The 19830-nt window shown below is 45.1% G+C and overlaps 1 protein-coding gene across 9 annotated transcripts in view; it reads right to left on the reverse strand.

Moving 5' to 3' along the window:
• Nucleotides 1–19830, reverse strand: part of strbp.2 (spermatid perinuclear RNA binding protein) — a 189584-nt gene that overhangs the window by 81668 nt on the left and 88086 nt on the right. For 7 of the 9 annotated variants that reach the window (XM_045692186.2, XM_045692191.2, XM_045692190.2 and 4 more), the window contains one exon: nucleotides 1705–2099. In XM_045692186.2, coding sequence (XP_045548142.1) covers nucleotides 1705–1707 — 3 coding nt within the window. In that variant the 5' untranslated portion in view covers nucleotides 1708–2099. Of the gene's footprint in view, nucleotides 1–1704; nucleotides 2100–3887; nucleotides 3948–19830 lie in introns of all 9 variants that reach the window. The other 2 variants (XM_045692188.2, XM_045692187.2) reach the window with 1 other exon arrangement.

Genomic DNA, 19830 nt, shown 5'->3' on the forward strand with positions numbered 1-19830 from the left:
CAACTTAAGTGAGGTGATCAAGTTACACTTGTATGAAATTCACTACTAATGTAGTGATATATGTACTACATTACAGCTTAATTTCTTATAACTATTAAGCTAACTATCTAAGGCGTGCCAAATGAATTCTCTCCAGCTGGGTTTTGCGAACTTGCCAATGTTAGCTAAGTGGCTAACGTTAGTTTGCAAGATCAAGCTTCTTGGTAGCAGCAGCAGAGACAATCCCCTCCTGGATTAAGATATTTGTTTTGTGCGTGCTACAAACTGCGTTTTGAGATACTTGCATACCTTTATGAACTGGGTTGTCTGTCCTAGTAATAAATGTTTTCATGCGCTCGTTAGCATTTACCTAGTATCTGCTATGATAAATCCTTAGTACTTGTTAGCACTTTGTTTTCCTTCTGGTAAGTGGCGTTTTGGGGGTATTTTTTCATTTAAAAAAATGTATAGAGCCCCTTGTCTGCACTACTGGTAATACCGTATATCCTGGGATGGCACAGCATGAAGGTATAGAACGCTGGATACCGCCCAACCCTAGTATGTGGTGTGGAGTGGTGTGGGGTGGTGATGTATGTGGTGAGGTTGTGTGTGTGTGTCTGCACATTTATCTGTGTGTGTTTCCTAAACAGCCTAGCTATGGTGAGCACAGCCCTCATTATCCAGGGTTATTTATGAACGCCCCCTATACACCTCCTGCCCTCGTTCCACCCCCCCCCCCCCAGGTTTTAATAATTCATGGTGCTGTCTGCGCTCCCCTGGGGCTCAACTTCAGTTAGGGGTAAGAACCATTAATCAATCCCTGATCTCTCTCCCTCTCTTCCTACACCTCTCTCTCTTCCTCCACTCTCTCTCTCGACTTCTCTCTCTTCCTCGACTTCTCTCTCTCTCTCTCCCTCCACCTATCTCTCTCTCTTCCTCCACCACTCTCTCTCTTCCTCCACCACTCTCTCTCTTCCTCCACCACTCTCTCTCTTCCTCCACCACTCTCTCTTCCTCCACCACTCTCTCTTCCTCCACCACTCTCTCTCTCTTTCCCTCTCTTCCTCCACCCTCCGTCCCTTGTTCTCTTCCTCTCCTTTCTCATTCTCTCTCCTTCCTCTCTCTCCCTACCTCGCTCGTTTTCTCCTATCTTCTTCTCTCCATTTCGTTCTTCCTCTCCTCTCTCTAATGTGTTCCTGAAGTCCTCTCTCACTCACTTCCTGTACTCTCTATTTCTCCCCTCTCCCCCCTCTCCCTCTCTCTCTCTCCCTGTTGATGAACCAAGTCATGGCCCAAGTCTAGGTGCACTGTTGTCTTACTGATCAGAGTAATATTACACACCTCAACATCCACCTTCTTCAACTCTGTCTTCACAACGCTGGCCTTTTGCCTCTTTCCAGGCCATCGTTGTAAATAACTTTGTTTTCAACTGAACCGCCTAGTAAAATATGTAAAAAAAGAAAAAAAGAAAAAGCATCGATGCTGCAGACTTCCCAGGGTGTTATCTACTAAACAAGTATCTCTGCTGAACAATAACTCAATAACTGTATTGAGCTGTATGTCTACTGTAGAAAATAGTAAGCAGCTTTCACTGTCTAACAGAATAGATTAACATATTGATACTCCTCACTCATCATACACATTCTGACAGGAAGCACTTGCACAAGCAGAAACACACACTCATGCAAGCACACGCACGCACACGCACACACACACACACCTTACCATGCCTGCAGGAGGAGTGGGGGCTCCTTGTTTGTCTCCTTTTGTGACCCGGGTGCGTTGCCAGGTGAGTTTCCGGGTGCGTTGCCAGGTGCGTTGCCAGATGAGTTTCCGGGTGCGTTGCCGGGTGCGTTGCCGGGTGAGTTTCCGGGTGCGTTGCCGGGTGAGTTTCCGGGTGCGTTGCCGGGTGAGTTTCCGGGTGCGTTGCCGGGTGAGTTTCCGGGTGCGTTGCCAGGTGAGTTTCCGGGTGTGTTGCCGGGTGAGTTTCCGGGTGCGTTGCCGGTGTGACTCTGTGTTATCAGGACAGGTCAGGGGTTTCCTTTGCTCTCTGACTTCTCCTTATACGCTCCCCTCTCACCGAGCCCCCCAGACTACAGACCGGACTTCCTCTGTCTCACCTGGAGGGAGAGAGAGAAATGGAGAGAGAAAGAAGGATGGATGGATGATAGAGACAGAGAGAGAGAGACAGAGAGAGACAGAGCAAGAGAGACAGGGAGAGAGAGAGAGAGAGTGAAGGAAAAAGAGAAAGGAAAAATACTGATCAGTCAAATGCATCCAGACAATAGTATATTATCTACCAAAACCCTCCTTAATAATGATCCTACAGCTACAATACATGACCGCTCCTCACCCCCTTTCCTACTTTAGTGCACACACACCTCAGCAGCATTATGGCCTAGTCTTTGTCTGCAGGTAGAGAGAGGAGAGCACATTGATAAGCTGAAGACGAGACAGTCGGGCCTTATTCATATTTCATGATCTGGGAGGAGCGCTGTGGAAAAACCACTGATGTGAAGCTTGTTTTTATCTGCTGTTATGTACACACACTCACACACACACACACACACACACACACTGACAGTTACACAGACACATTGACAGTTACACACACATACTGACAGACAGATACACTAACACAGAGACATGCATTTTCAAAAACGGCCTGCTCCAGTTTCTGTGATTTATCTAGCCTAAATGATTCTGCTGCCCACTCGAGCCTGGCCTATCTGTCTGTCAGCTCTCCCTGTAACACACCTCTCTCTCACCTCATCTGCTCCTCTCACCTCGTCTCCCTCTCACCTCGTCTCCCTCTCACCTCGTCTCCCTCTCAACTCGTCTCTCTGTCTGCTCCTCTCAACTCGTTTATCTCTCACTTCGTCTGCTCCTCTCAATTCGTTTCTCTCTCACCTCGTCTGCTCCTCTCACCTCGTCTCCCTCTCACCTCGTCTCCCTCTCACCTCGTCTGCTCCTCAACTCGTTTCTCTCTCACCTCGTCAAACTCCTCTCACCTCATCTCTCTCACCTCGTCTGCTCCTCTCACCTCGTCTGCTCCTCTCACCTCGTCTCCCTCTCACCTCGTCTCCCTCTCACCTCGTCTCCGTCTCACCTCGTCTCCGTCTCACCTCCGTCTCACCTCGTCTCTCTCATCTCGTCTCCCTCTCACCTCGTCTCCCTCTCACCTCGCCTCTCTCTCACTTCGTCTGCTCCTCTCACCTCGTCTCTCTCTCACCTTGTCTCTCTCTCACCTCGTCTGCTCCTCTCACCTTGTCTGCTCCTCTCACCTCGTCTCTCTCTCACCTCGTCTCTCTCTCACTTCGTCTGCTCCTCTCACCTCATCGCCTTCTCACCTCGTCTCCTTCTCACCCCGTCTCTCACCTCGTCTCCTTCTCACCCCGTCTCCTTCTCACCTCGTCTCCTTCTCACCTCGTCTCTCTCTCACCTCGTCTCTCTCTCACCTCGTCTGCTCCTCTCACCTCGTCTCTCTCTCACCTTGTCTCTCTCTCACCTCGTCTGCTCCTCTCACCTTGTCTGCTCCTCTCACCTCGTCTCTCTCTCACCTCGTCTCTCTCTCACTTCGTCTGCTCCTCTCACCTCGTCGCCTTCTCACCTCGTCTCCTTCTCACCCCGTCTCTCACCTCGTCTCCTTCTCACCCCGTCTCCTTCTCACCTCGTCTCCTTCTCACCTCGTCTCTCTCTCACCTCGTCTCTCTCTCACCTCGTCTGCTCCTCTCACCTCGTCTCTCTCTCACTTCGTCTGCTCCTCTCACCTCGTCTCTCTCTCACTTCGTCTGCTCCTCTCACTATGTTAATGGAAGGATTTAGCCTGGCAGAATAATAACTCATAATCATCATTCATCATGTATCACAGATTAACGAGGGGAGTGTCAATCGGTGGAAAGTTTGACCTGTTAATTCCGGTGGTCATCTGCATTAATCCAACCATGAGGGGAGTGGTCGTGGTTTCCCTGGAAAACAACCATGGATTAGGTCAACTGGGCAGCTATGGGCTGGCAGGTGGAAGAACCAGAGGTGGACAGGACGCAGGCAGGAACACACACACCAGTAACATGTGTCAAGAGGGCAGAGAGCACATACATTCGGGACCTCTTGTCCCAAACAGCAGCGGTATAGCTGTGATGTAACCGTACCTCTCCTTGCCTGGCTAAAGTGACAGACCAGCATCAGCCAGACTAAACTTCTCCACCCTGTCCTGTATGGTTCCCCGCCTCTCAAAACATACGCATCAAATAAGAGGCTGACACTCTCTCCCTGAATCTGTCGTCGCTGCCCTACCAGAACCTGCCCTCTCTGACTGCAGTGTGACTGACTGGGTGCTATAGACACATCCCAGTAGAGGAGGAGGTTCCCCAACCAGCAGTATATCCTCTCAGCTTGCTCTGGTCTCTAGCTGCTCTGACTGACTGACTGAGTGCTGCTTTGCTATAGATAAAACCACCACATACCACTGCTATGTCAGTGAGGCCACAGGGGCACTTTATGGTTTTTCAAGAGCCATGTATTTAAATATATGACTCTGGGTTTAACTAGCCACCAGCCACATGCAACGCTACCAAGCAACCCCATTATCTTGGAACAGAACAGTAAAGCAACACCACACCACTGAGAACTCTTCTAAAACAACACCACACCGCCGAGAGCTCTACTAAAACACCACACCACCGAGAGCGCTACTAAAACATCACCACACCACCGAGAGCTCTACTAAAAACAACACCACACCACCGAGAGCTCTACTAAAAACAACACCACACCACCGAGAGCGCTACTAAAACAACACCACACCACCAGGAGCTGTATGGAGGAGCTTTCCAGACTGTCGTTAAGGATTGTTGTAACACAAAACACCATTGGTTTACAGTCACACATGGTGGTTGGTTCCCAAAATGGGAAGTGCAGTTTTCTATCAACTGTAACGGCTCTAGCCTAGTCTCAGGTCTGTTTGTGCTGTATGTAACTCCTATGGTCATTGTGAACAGTCATTGTGACCATAGCAGTTTGCAAGTCAGCACAAACAGATCTGGGTCCAGGCTGGAATGTTTACGTTCAACCCACAGTGATACTGGGCAGATATGCCATGTCACATGTCACAGTCTCACAACAGGAAGTGACCTCGCCCTCTCAGGAACCATTATGCAAAACCAAACCAGGATGTAAACTAGTCTGCAAGTCAACAACAATGGGGGATGGAAGATGTGGGTGGGTGGTAACAACTTTCAGTATAGAATGGAGAGGTTGGGCATCTCAACTCGAGTTGAGAAACACAGTGAGCCAGTATTCATAAAGGGAATGTAGTTACATAAAGAACAGAAGTTGCCAAACAGGAAACCTACTAGTTTGGCAAAACACCAAATCATCTGGAGAGAGTGAGATGCTGTAACCAGTATGATGACATTTCTACATTTCAGAGAGGAACTGACTTTGCAGCGACACAAGACTAGGCCTCATATTCACTCCTGTCGAAACTGTGATTGAAAGAGAGAACTCGCTGACATTTTTCCCCAAGTCAGACGCAAAATATTTAGACTCCAGCTACCCTTCGTCTAGTCAGCAATGAGAGCAGAGCTGTACACCACTGTGACTGAGTCCTGCCTGCCTATAATTGTGATACAAATTGCAGAAAGCTCCAGTGTGTGTGTGTGTGTGTGTATGTGTGTCTTCCTTTGAATGTGATACAAATGGCTCTCTTGCAGCATTGAGCCCCATGCAGTCTGTCCTGTCCTCCGCTGCCCGTAGTGAAATCATTAGCCCTACAGAGGGGAAGAAAATGAACTGGGCCTGACAGGCACTTAACCATGGAAATGACTCCACCAAGATGGAAACCACACAGCAATCAAAGAGCCAGCAGTATGCAGCTAGCCTCTCTGTCTGACAAGAGAACAAGTCACATTGTCGTATTGTCTCCCTTTCTCCTGTTTGCGCCTTCTAATTGTTTTCTTTCTTACAGACATACACGCATACACCTGCTGTAAACACACACACACACACGCTTGATTGGTCTAGTTTCCAGGGTGTTTGATAACATGAGCTAAGCCTGGATAGATCAAGCCACTAGACAGGGAGAACAGTTGTCAGTGAAGGTTGACTCCTAACAGTTAATAACATAAGGACCGTTTAGGGCAGCGGTCGGTAACAGACGGCCTTGTGGGCCTAAACCGACCCGCAAGTCGGTTTAGGGGGGGGGCGGGTAGTTTTTGTGAAAATATAATAAAAAATTAAGGCAAAAATCACTGGGAATGTAGCCAAAACAATAAATAAATAGGAAATCTGTTCACCAAGTATTCCCCTGAAAAAAAAGACGTGATTGTGTTTCAATGTAATCAAGGTAATGAAATTATTTTTATTTTCAAATACAATCTATTTTTGGGCTTAGTTGTGGTCAATTTGCATTTTACAAATTATTATAATTATGTTCCAGCCCCCCGACCATCCGCTGACAAAAATCATCCCACAGCTGAATCTAGTGGCCTAGCCCTGATTTAGGGTCTTCCCTTCATCTGCTCTGTGTATGACAGCAGTGACCTTTCACACCCACTGCCAGTTGTGTCCTCTGTAAGCATCTCTATCTATGCTGCTCCACTGTAGGCTAATAATCTACAAGTAAATGTCCAGTGTTTCCAGATTTCTTTGAAATATGACCTATAATTAATTGCAATATGAGTGAAATTGTTTTCCTTCCAAAGAATTGTAATGAAGTTAAAAAGCATATTTTCCGTGTTGGAATGGTATGGGCGTACCCCAACAATAGAATGGTTTGGGTGTATACCGGTCACTACAAATATTAATGCGAGTAGACCGCTGATTGGCCAGCACATCCTCCTTAGGAGGGATGACATCATCATCTATGAGGAAATAGTGTTTTTTAAAACTGTCTGTTTGAGATACAACTTTGAGATTGTTTTTTTTTAAGTGTTTTTTTTTCTCAAATTTATGCTTTGGCCACAAAGGACGAGTCAACAACATTATTTGGCTATGAGTTAACAGAATATGAACTTTTAAAAGTGAGATTTTCACTGGACATTTACTTTAACAGACACTGTTCTACAACACACACATGCACGCCCTTGCAGCATGGGGCTAGTATTGATCACAGACAGTCTGTTATTTAAGTGATAACGCCCTCGAAGCTGGTTTTGGAGGATATAATGTCATGGGTGTTGTTAGGCTGTTTGTGTTATCTAGAAAGTTCGTGACTAGCCAATGTATCCTCCAAACACCGGCTTCGAGGGCATTATCACTTTTATACGGATTACCCCGTATTACCAACATATTCAGGTAACGGGTTACCGTAACGGGTTACCAACATATTCAAATAATGATTGAAATACTTTCATTAAAAACGTTATTTTGATTAATTTATTCACATTATTTCATCCTTCCATAAAATATAGTTCTAAAACAAATCTAGGGTTGCTACCCAAGCAGGCTGGTCGTTCGTTCTGATGGTTTGGTTGCCAGAGACGCGACCCAGTCGTTCAGTCTTTTTCTTCTGTATCTATAGACGCGACCCAGTCGTTCAGTCTTTTTCTTCTGTATCTATAGACGTGACCCAGTCGTTTAGTCTTTTTCTTCTGTATCTATAGACGCGACCCAGTCGTTCAGTCTTTTTCTTCTGTATCTATGGACGCGACCCAGTCGTTCAGTCTGTTTCTTCTGTATCTATGGACGCGACCCAGTCGTTCAGTCTTTTTGTTCTGTATCTATAGACGCGACCCAGTCGTTCAGTCTTTTTGTTCTGTATCTATAGACGCGACCCAGTCGTTCAGTCTTTTTGTTCTGTATCTATAGACGCGACCCAGTCGTTTAGTCTTTTTCTTCTGTATCTATAGACGCGACCCAGTCGTTCAGTCTGTTTCTTCTGTATCTATAGACGCGACCCAGTCGTTCAGTCTTTTTGTTCTGTATCTATAGACGCGACCCAGTCGTTTAGTCTTTTTGTTCTGTATCTATAGACGCGACCCAGTCGTTCAGTCTGTTTCTTCTGTATCTATAGACGCGACCCAGTCGTTCAGTCTTTTTCTTCTGTATCTATAGATGCGACCCAGTCGTTCAGTCTTTTTCTTCTGTATCTATAGACGCGACCCAGTCGTTCAGTCTTTTTCTTCTGTATCTATAGACGCGACCCAGTCGTTCAGTCTTTTTGTTCTGTATCTATAGACGTGACCCAGTCGTTCAGTCTTTTTCTTCTGTATCTATAGACGCGACCCAGTCGTTCAGTCTTTTTCTTCTGTATCTATAGACGCGACCCAGTCGTTCAGTCCTGTTTCTTCTGTATCTATAGACGCGACCCAGTCGTTCAGTCTTTTTCTTCTGTATCTATAGACGTGACCCAGTCGTTCGGTCTTTTTCTTCTGTATCTATAGACGCGACCCAGTCGTTCAGTCTTTTTCTTCTGTATCTATAGACGCGACCCAGTCGTTCAGTCTGTTTCTTCTGTATCTATAGACGTGACCCAGTCGTTTAGTCTTTTTCTTCTGTATCTATAGACGCGACCCAGTCGTTCAGTCTTTTTCTTCTGTATCTATAGACGCGACCCAGTCGTTCGGTCTGTTTCTTCTGTATCTATAGACGCGACCCAGTCGTTCAGTCTGTTTCTTCTGTATCTATAGACGCGACCCAGTCGTTCAGTCTGTTTCTTCTGTATCTATAGACGCGACCCAGTCGTTCGGTCTTTTTCTTCTGTATCTATAGACGCGACCCAGTCGTTCAGTCCTGTTTCTTCTGTATCTATAGACGTGACCCAGTCGTTCAGTCTTTTTGTTCTGTATCTATAGACGTGACCCAGTCGTTCAGTCTTTTTGTTCTGTATCTATAGACGCGACCCAGTCGTTCAGTCCTGTTTCTTCTGTATCTATAGACGCGACCCAGTCGTTCGGTCTTTTTCTTCTGTATCTATAGACGTGACCCAGTCGTTCAGTCTTTTTCTTCTGTATCTATAGACGCGACCCAGTCGTTCAGTCCTGTATCTATAGACGCGACCCAGTCGTTTAGTCTTTTTCTTCTGTATCTATAGACGCGACCCAGTCGTTCAGTCTTTTTCTTCTGTATCTATAGACGCGACCCAGTCGTTTAGTCTTTTTCTTCTGTATCTATAGACGCGACCCAGTCGTTCAGTCTTTTTCTTCTGTATCTATAGACGCGACCCAGTCGTTCAGTCTTTTTGTTCTGTATCTATAGACGCGACCCAGTCGTTCAGTCTTTTTGTTCTGTATCTATAGACGCGACCCAGTCGTTCAGTCTGTTTCTTCTGTATCTATAGACGTGACCCAGTCGTTCAGTCTTTTTCTTCTGTATCTATAGACGCGACCCAGTCGTTCAGTCTGTTTCTTCTGTATCTATAGACGTGACCCAGTCGTTCAGTCTGTTTCTTCTGTATCTATAGACGTGACCCAGTCGTTCAGTCTGTTTCTTTTGTATCTATAGACGCGACCCAGTCGTTCAGTCTTTTTCTTCTGTATCTATAGACGCGACCCAGTCGTTCGGTCTGTTTCTTCTGTATCTATAGACGCGACCCAGTCGTTCAGTCTTTTTGTTCTGTATCTATAGACGCGACCCAGTCGTTCGGTCTTATTCTTCTGTATCTATAGACGTGACCCAGTCGTTCAGTCTTTTTCTTCTGTATCTATAGACGAGACCCAGTCGTTCAGTCCTGTTTCTTCTGTATCTATAGACGCGACCCAGTCGTTCAGTCTGTTTCTTCTGTATCTATAGACGTGACCCAGTCGTTCAGTCTTTTTCTTCTGTATCTATAGACGCGACCCAGTCGTTCAGTCTGTTTCTTCTGTATCTATAGACGTGACCCAGTCGTTCAGTCTGTTTCTTCTGTATCTATAGACGTGACCCAGTCGTTCAGTCTTTTTCTTCTGTATCTATAGACGCGACCCAGTCGTTCAGTCTGTTTCTTCTGTATCTATAGACGTGACTCAGTCGTTCAGTCTTTTTCTTCTGTATCTATAGACGTGACCCAGTCGTTTAGTCTGTTTCTTCTGTATCTATAGACGCGACCCAGTCGTTCAGTCTTTTTCTTCTGTATCTATAGACGTGACCCAGTCGTTTGTTCTAAATTTTCCATTGCCATACTGGCTGGCAACATTCTTATCCTTTGCTTGCTAGCTAGCCAACTACGGCTAACTTACAGTCAAGTCAAACAGTGCAGCCAGTAGCTGCATTGGTTAAAGCTGTTTTCTTTGTGATATTTATTTGGCTACATCCATAACAATGAGCTAATGAGGCACGATTTCGCCTGGCATAGAAAATGTGCTCTCTCATCAGGACACTGTTGTTCAGAGGAGCTAACCAATAACACAGCAAACACAATCACTTCAAACTGAAGCTGGAAAGACTGTATACTAGCTGCACTTCGGTTTACCTTTTTTCAATTGACATTTCTTTGTATATATCAATAAAAATTATGGCAGCCGATTCATGATTTCCACTGGCTGAGAAATGCTGCCTGCTTCTCTCTCTCCTCCCGACCCCTACACGTTCATTACTACTGGAGAGTTGAAAATCGAATTTGAATATTGAAACAGCGTTGTAAATGTCGGCGAGACAGACAGTAAGTTTAATACAAATCTCCGCTGTTGAAAACTAAATGTTAGTCTAAAACAAATGTGAGATAATATCTAGATGCTTTTTAAAGTGGAGATTAAGTTTATAACCTCCCTGCCTGGGCTGATGAGACAGTTTTAACGTCATAGATTTAGCCGGTGGTAACTTATGGAATACACACTGGCTAGAATGCGCTTTTAACCAATCAGCATTCAGGATTAGACCCACCAGTTCTATAAATACATTTAGAAACCATAGACCCCATGCATGTACAGTGTGCTGTATAGGATGAGACTTTACTGATAAGGATGCACCCACAGGGCAGCAAGTCACCCACCCAGTGATCTAAAACACTCAATTAACCTCACTAAACACACAACAGACAGGAGAGATAACAAATGCAGCACCTCAGAACAGTACACACACACACACACACACACCACACACACACACACACACACACACACACACACACACACACACACACACACACACACACACACACACACACACACACACACACACACACACACACACACACACACACACACGCATACACAGACACAGAGTGGTTGGGTTGGTTCTATTTCATCACATCAACACCAGTCAGTATAACTAAATAAGACAAGAATGGTTTGTTTGGCCTTACTCTCCATTAATCATCTTACAAGGCCAGGCAGCATAGAAACAGAGAAGTGTAGAGCAGAGCAGAGCAGAGTAGAGTAGAGTAGAGATTAGCTGGGAGAGGAGAAGAAAGGACAGGAGGAGAGGAGCAAGGGTGGAGAGGGACCATTAACATGAGCAGTGAGATGTGAGGCTGTATTTCACCTAGTACTTTCTGGTTGTGAACACGAACACAGTAAAAAGTATTGTGTAGAGGAGAGGGTTTAAAAAGACAGACGCCGGCTGGGACCGACCCTCTCCGAAAAACAAGCACTCTTGTCTATCCTCCCCTCCTCTCCTAGTTCTACCTCCAACTCTTCACTTATGCTTTCCTCTCCTCCTTTCCATTCTCCATCCTCTCTCCACTCCGCCATCCTATTTTTTCTCTCACCTCTTCTCACTCCTCTCCTTAGCAAATTTATGAAAAATAAAAAACAGAAATACCTTATGTACATAAGTATTCAGACCCTTTGCTATGAGACTCGAAATTGAGCACAGGTGTATCCTGTTTTCATTGATCATTCATTGTTCAAATTGATTGGAGCCCACCTGTGGTAAATTCAACTGATTGGATATGATTTGGAAAGGCACACACCTGTCTACATAATATCCCACAGCGCCGCCCACCAAAACTCATGGACCAGGCAAGGAGAGCATTAATCAGAGAGGCAACAAAGAGACCAAAGATAACCCTGAAGGAGCTGCAAAGCTCCACAGCGGAAATTGGGATATCTGTCCATAGGACCACTTTAAGCCGGACACTCCACAGAGCTGGGCTTTACGGAAGAGTGGCCAGAAAAAAGCCATTGCTTAAAGTAAAAAATAAGCCAACACGTTTGGTGTTCGCCAAAAGGCATATGGGAGACTCCCCAAACATATGGAATAAGGTACTCTGGTCAGATGAGACTAAAATTGAGCTTTTTGGCCATCAAGGAAAACGATGTCTGGCGCAAACCCAACACCTCTCATCACCCCGAGTACACCATCCCCACAGTGAAGCATGACACAACTCCCCCAATATATTTTAATTCCAGGTTAAGGCAACAAAATAGGAATAATGTGAATACTTTCGCAAGCCTGTAGCTAGCAACCTAGCCAACTTTAGCCAGGCAGGCAAGCTGCAGAAGGACAAGTAGGCTACACTTCCCCATCATTTATCAGTGCAATTTTGACGGCCAACTAGCTGAAAAGGTTTGAGAGGGTTTATCTAATGTTCCTTCGTTATATTTTAGTTCATCTTGCTCTGGCTAGCATTAGTTGTTGATTTTGTTGTTGTTGTTGATGTGCATAACTGAGGGGGAGAGAGAGCATACATTTTCATGGATGTTTGATCAATAAGACTGTAAAGTTCCCAAATAGAAGAGGACTCCTGTGGTATTTACATATTTACAGAAATCCATTCAGGTGTATTTTGTGGCTTTAGGCAAATGCGTTCTAATGATGTAAAGTCGCATTGTTGCTACTGCCTGTAAACACACAGTCCAGTTCAAAGTGAATGATGGTGAGCCTCTGTGGCAAAGGCTTGTTTGTATGAGGGCCTACTGTGGCTCTGATTGGCTATGGTGTACCAGTCTGCATAGACTACGGTCCTGGACAAGACAGATGTTTTATTTCTAGGTTTTGTAATTGTCGAAACGCACGGCTACTTTCCCACTCTATATTGCTATAGAGTTTTCACAAATGTCTTACTATACGTCCTTCCCAAACATTTAAAGAATTTAGTTCAGTTCCACTTTCACGTCTGTGTTTACTTCAGCCCTATGTCTTAACACAGAGCAGTACTGCTGCCAACACCTCCACAGCAGACCATCTATTTCTCTCTCCTTTCCTCACCTCATCCCCCTCTCTGGCCCTCCACGAGAGGATCATTAACAAGGAATGAAGAGGTGGTGGCTGTGAGGCTCCCAACTACCACTCCCCTGATTAATGACTCACATGTAAATGTGAAAGGAGAGAGAGAGAGATTGAGAGAAAGAGTAGGATCTGTCAGTCAAAGAGAAGCTGGCTCTGTGCACAGAGCCTCAGGCTGCAGTCCTACCGCTGCAAACAATTACATCCTCACCTGCCACTGAGAGGAACATGCCAGCCAATTTTTCTACCTAGCTGGAGGGGGATACACATTCACTAACAGGGTTCTGGCACCACTCACACACACACACACACACACACACACACACACACTTCACATTGCCAGTTAGAATGTAATCACTGGCACCGTGGCACAACACTCACTTAATCCTAACTGCCATTTTCCTTATTAGCTCATTACAGACAAGGGTTTATTACAAACAAAAACAACAACTTTTTGTTTGACTGGAAACAAAGGTTGGGAAAAGAGTAATCTAGTATTACTGGTAGTATTAGAACGTGATCCAGTAGTAAGGATTAGTAACATAAGAAAAGGATTGAGTATTAGTACTAGATTGTCTGTAATCTAGTATTACTGGTAGTATTAGAACGTGATCCAGTAGTAAGGATTAGTAACATAAGAAAAGGATTGAGTATTAGTACTAGATTGTCTGTAATCTAGTATTACTGGTAGTATTAGAACGTGATCCAGTAGTAAGGATTAGTAACATAAGAAAAGGGTTGAGTATTAGTACTAGATTGTCTGTAATCTAGTATTACAGTATAAGTCATATAAGAAGACATATTTTATCCTCCCACTGTGATAAGGAAGAGTAGCTAAGGAAACCGTTGGTGTTTTTCTTCCTATGTGTCTGTGTGTCACGAACACACAAGTGTCCCTCGCTACCCATGGCTCAAAGCGACTAATTACAAACACTCTCTCTACTTCCCCTCTATCCCTTGCTCTTCCACCCTCTCTCCTCCATCCCTCCCACCCCTCTCTTCCTTTCATCAGCTAGTGGTTCTGGTGTCCTCTCTGGGGTAATCACTCATTAGGTCTACAGTGAAGCCAGGACCTGCTTCCCCCACCAAGACTACAGCAGCCCAGCACGGCCCAGCTCACTGCAGCCTTATATCACACTGAAACAACTGCAGACCTAGACCCACACACTAGGTATTCAACCTAAATAATGAGAGACTACAGCATCCCAGCACGTCCAAGCACACTGCCTGTTACAGAGAGGGAATTGTCTGCCATTAAAATCATTGGGCAGGCCACCGAAGCATTTTTTTCAAACAGTCTAAAAATATATATTACATATACAGAACCAGTCAAAGGTTTGGACACACCTACTCATTCCAGGGTTTTTCTTCATTGTTTCTATTTTCTACATTGTAGAATAATAGTGAAGACAAATTCTTCAAAGAAGCCACCCTGTGCCTTGATGAGAACTTGTTCTCAACTAGCTGGTTAAATAAAAGGTGAAATAAATCAACTAAAAAATGACAGCTTTGTAGACTTTCAAACCGCTGTTTTACCTGCATTTGTCCTGGGTCTGGTCCAACCCATTGGTTTCTGGACCAATCAGACACCCCCGAATGTGTTTGCAATTGATGAAGGGTCGGAGAGGTACTCAGATCCAGACTCATTCCAGGGAAGAAATTAACGTCTGAGGATGTAGCGTTTGCCTGGAGTCTGGGTAGCCAGGCAAAGCACTTTGTGACAAGTATTTGAAAAGATGTGGCATTATAGGTACTTTTTTGTCAATAAATGTGGAAAAAGTGTTACATCCTAATAATGTTTAATGATTGATTTTCAAACTGAGTAAAGTTCAGTTATTGTTCAGGAGAACAGAGGTTCTGGTCTAAATGATCACGATGAAGAGGGTTTTAGTCTAAATTATCACGATGAAGAGGGTCTAGTCTAAATATCATGATGAAGAGGGTCTAGTCTAAATGATCACGATGAAGAGGTTCTAGTCTAAATTATCACGATGAAGAGGTTCTAGTCTAAATTATCACGATGAAGAGGTTCTAGTCTAAATTATCATGATGAAGAGGGTCTAGTCTAAATATCATGATGAAGAGGGTTCTAGTCTAAATGATCATGATGAAGAGGGTCTAGTCTAAATGATCATGATGAAGAGGGTTCTAGTCTAAATGATCATGATGAAGAGGGTCTAGTCTAAATGTCATGATGCCCTTTCATCTCTTCTTCTTCCCTCATTTTCTCTTTTCCATCATAACAGATATAATGTTGAGATTTCTCATTACTAGGTAATTGTGTGGTTCTCTCAGGAGGACAAGCGGGGGCCTCGGGGCCAGCATAGACTTACACACACACAGTTTTCCCTGTAGAGGACAATAGCATTAGATAGTTTGCGTTCCAAATGGCACTCTAGTGCATTATGGGACCTAGTCACAAGAAGTACACTATACAGTTCTGATAGGAGAAAAAAATGGATGAAGTTAAATATCACAATATTATTTTTGCCCTCGTTGGCTGTACCTGCAGTATTTTTCCTTCATAGCTTGTTCTCCATCTTCTTTTTAAATAGGGAGCCAATTTGTTTTCAGCACTTTTACTTCCATGACTGATCAACAACAACAAAAAATCATATGGCTCTCTCTTGTCCCTCTGCAGATGACATCGCAATACATATAGAATCGCAATACATATCGAATCGGCACCTTAGTATCGTGATAATATCGTATCGTGAGGTCCCTGGCCATTCCCAGCTCTATTATAAAGGGAATAGGGTTACATTTAGGATGCACACATGGAAAGAGGGGAAGGAATTAAATGGAATTTACAGAGGACGCCCCACGCGACCAATTTAATTCAAAGCGACCCTGATAACCATCAGCGCAAAAGAAGAAGATATTATAGACGAACCAACCAGGTCTGTGTGTGATATTTCAATGCTATTTCTTGTTCATTAGGCCAACGCTGCTAAGATACTGCAGCAGCTCACCTGAATGTCTGTGTGTGTGCTGGTCATATTAATCCTAAACTCTGTCTATAAATTCACGTTATTGCTACTTTATTTCTGGCATCATGTGTTGACATCTAGGTCTCACCAACCATCTGTCAAAACGGATGCTGTTGCTATGTGTGTGTGTGTGCGTGCGTGCGTGTATATACCCCCTACTCCATTCTATCCATGCCCTGCACTGAAGACGAGATGCATTCTCTTATGTGAACTTCTGCTAGTTGATTGGACTGCTGCCTGGCTGGTCTGTGTTTCTGCTTCTCTCTCTGCAAGGATCTGTCTGAGAGTGGAGACAGCCCAGCCTCTTCCTGATGGAGAACAGAGATAGGGGTCTATTCGTTTGAATTCAATCTCTTTTTGACAGCACCCCTTTTGATTTGAACAAAACCTTCCATACATATTTGCCTGTTGTAGAAGCATTCAAGAGAGAAAACATTCAAGAGATAAATGTGCTTAAAGTTGACCCATTTTGCATAACCCACCATACCATGAGACATCCATGTCTTCATCACTGGAAATTACATTGAAATCATTTAAAAGCTTGTCAAACTATTTTATAATTTCTGAAAACAAAATGTTTTTTTTAATAAGAATTGTCATTTAGTTAACATTTCACTTCAATTATCTAAAAACCTTTTAGGCCTTTCAGCTGAAACACAATACCATTCCCTTTCACAGTCTTTAAAAATAAATAGAACAACATCTAAACATGAGGTAATCTGTGTGTAATTACAGAGTCTCCTGAGCCCAGAGCTGCTGCAGAGAGATGACAAGCTCACATTGTTTTAATCACTGGAGAAAGAAAGAGGAAACTAACAACTTCTCTGTCTTCAGCACACACCACACATACACACAGTATGGCTAAAACAACTTTTCTCTCATCAACACTTCTGCATTGACCAGAGGCAGAAAGAGAACAGTGGAAGGGCCAAGCAAGCGGACTTCAGAGCACTTCATCCTCTTCCTACATCTGCATAAAATAAGTATAATAGACCCTAAACCACTTTGAATGCTACTGAACTGCTTGGCTAATTAGGCCTACGCTACAACAGAAATACATATCATTGTTTAAGTTCAAGACCTATATGGGGTTTTGAGCAAAGATCTTCTCATTAGAACCCAGCAGGGTTCCGGAATGCAACAGTAGAACGCGGTAGCAGAATGCAGCACTAGAACGCGGTAGAAGAATGCAGCAGTTGAACGCGGTAGCAGAATGCAGCAGTTGAACACGGTAGCAGAATGCAGCAGTAGAACGCGGTAGCAGATAGCAGCAGTAGAACGCGGTAGAAGAATGCAGCAGTTGAACGCTGTAGCAGAATGCAGCAGTTGAACGCGGTAGCAGAATGCAGCAGTAGAACGCGGTGTAAGAATGCAGCAGTAGAACGCGGTGTAAGAATGCAGCAGTAGAACGCGGTAGCAGAATGCAGCAGGAGAACGCGGTAGCAGAATGCAGCAGTAGAACGCGGTAGCAGAATGCAGCAGTAGAACGCGGTGTAAGAATGCAGCAGTAGAACGTGGTAGCAGAATGCAGCAGTAGAACGCGGTAGCAGAATGCAGCAGTTGAACGCGGTAGAAGAATGCAGCAGTAGAACGCGGTAGCAGAATGCAGCAGTAGAACGCGGTAGCAGAATGCAGCAGTAGGAAGCAGTAGAAGAATGCAGCAGTAGAACGCGGTAGCAGAATGCAGCAGTAGGACGCGGTAGCAGAATGCAGCAGTAGAACGCGGTAGCAGAATGCAGCAGTAGGACGCAGTAGCAGAATGCAGCAGTAGAACGCGGTAGAAGAATGCAGCAGTTGAACGCGGTAGAAGAATGCAGCAGTAGGAAGCAGTAGAAGAATGCAGCAGTAGAACGTGGTAGCAGAATGCAGCAGTAGAACGCGGTAGAAGAATGCAGCAGTAGGACGCGGTAGCAGAATGCAGCAGTAGAACACGGTAGAAGAATGCAGCAGTTGAACGCGGTAGAAGAATGCAGCAGTAGGAAGCAGTATAAGAATGCAGCAGTAGAACGCGGTAGCAGAATGCAGCAGTAGAACGCGGTAGCAGAATGCAGCAGTAGGAAGCGGTAGCAGAATGCAGCAGTAGAACGCGGTATAAGAATGCAGCAGTTGAACGCGGTAGCAGAATGCAGCAGTAGAACGCAGTAGCAGAATGCAGCAGTAGGAAGCAGTAGAAGAATGCAGCAGTAGAACGCGGTAGCAGAATGCAGCAGTAGGACGCGGTAGCAGAATGCAGCAGTAGAACGCGGTAGCAGAATGCAGCAGTAGAACGCGGTAGCAGAATGCAGCAGTAGAACGCGGTAGAAGAATGCAGCAGTTGAACGCGGTAGAAGAATGCAGCAGTAGGAAGCAGTAGAAGAATGCAGCAGTAGAACGTGGTAGCAGAATGCAGCAGTAGAACGCGGTAGCAGAATGCAGCAGTAGGACGCAGTATCAGAATGCAGCAGTAGAACGCGGTAGAAGAATGCAGCAGTTGAACGCGGTAGAAGAATGCAGCAGTAGGAAGCAGTATAAGAATGCAGCAGTAGAACGCGGTAGCAGAATGCAGCAGTAGAACGCGGTAGCAGAATGCAGCAGTAGGAAGCGGTAGCAGAATGCAGCAGTAGAACGCGGTATAAGAATGCAGCAGTTGAACGCGGTAGCAGAATGCAGCAGTAGAACGCGGTAGAAGAATGCAGCAGTAGAACGCGGTAGGAAAATGCAGCAGTAGAACGCGGTAGGAGAATGCAGCAGTAGAACGCGGTAGAAGAATGCAGCAGTAGAACGCGGTAGTAGAATGCAGCAGTAGAACGCGGTAGAAGAATGCAGCAGTGGAATGCGGTATAAGAATGCAGCAGTTGAACGCGGTAGCAGAATGCAGCAGTAGAACGCGGTAGAAGAATGCAGCAGTAGAACGCGGTAGAAGAATGCAGCAGTAGAACGCAGTAGAAGAATGCAGCAGTAGAACGCGGTAGAAGAATGCAGCAGTGGAACTCGGTAGCAGAATGCAGCAGTGGAACGCGGTAGCAGAATGCAGCAGTAGAACGCGGTAGAAGAATGCAGCAGTAGAACGCGGTAGAAGAATGCAGCAGTAGAACGCGGTAGCAGAATGCAGCAGTAGAACGCGGTATAAGAATGCAGCAGTAGAACGCGGTAGAAGAATGCAGCAGTAGGACGCAGTAGAAGAATGCAGCAGTAGAACGCGGTGTAAGAATGCAGCAGTAGAACGCGGTAGAAGAATGCAGCAGTAGAACGCGGTAGCAGAATGCAGCAGTAGGACGCAGTAGAAGAATGCAGCAGTAGAACGCGGTGTAAGAATGCAGCAGTAGAACGCGGTAGAAGAATGCAGCAGTAGGACGCAGTAGAAGAATGCAGCAGTAGAACGCGGTGTAAGAATGCAGCAGTAGAACGCGGTAGAAGAATGCAGCAGTAGAACGCGGTAAAAGAATGCAGCAGTAGAACGTGGTAGCAGAATGCAGCAGTAGAACGCGGTAGCAGAATGCAGCAGTAGTATTTTTTAATGATTTTTAATGGTATTATCTATATAGGCGTACAGAGGCCCATTATCAGCAACCATCAGTCTATTCTTGTTCTGAGAAATGAAGGCTATTCCATGCGAGAAATTGCCAAGAAACCGAAGATCTCGTACAACGTTGTGTACTACTCCCTTCACAGAACAGCGCAAACTAGCTCAACCAGCTCAACCAGACCAGAATAGAAAGAGGAGTGGGAGGGCCCGGTGCACAACTGAGCAAGAGGACAAGTACATTAGAGTGTCTAGTTTGAGAAACAGACGCCT

This window comes from Salmo salar, chromosome 13 (genome assembly GCF_965601325.2).
Source record: "Salmo salar chromosome 13, fSalSal1, whole genome shotgun sequence".
Classification (NCBI taxonomy): Eukaryota; Metazoa; Chordata; class Actinopteri; order Salmoniformes; family Salmonidae; genus Salmo; species Salmo salar.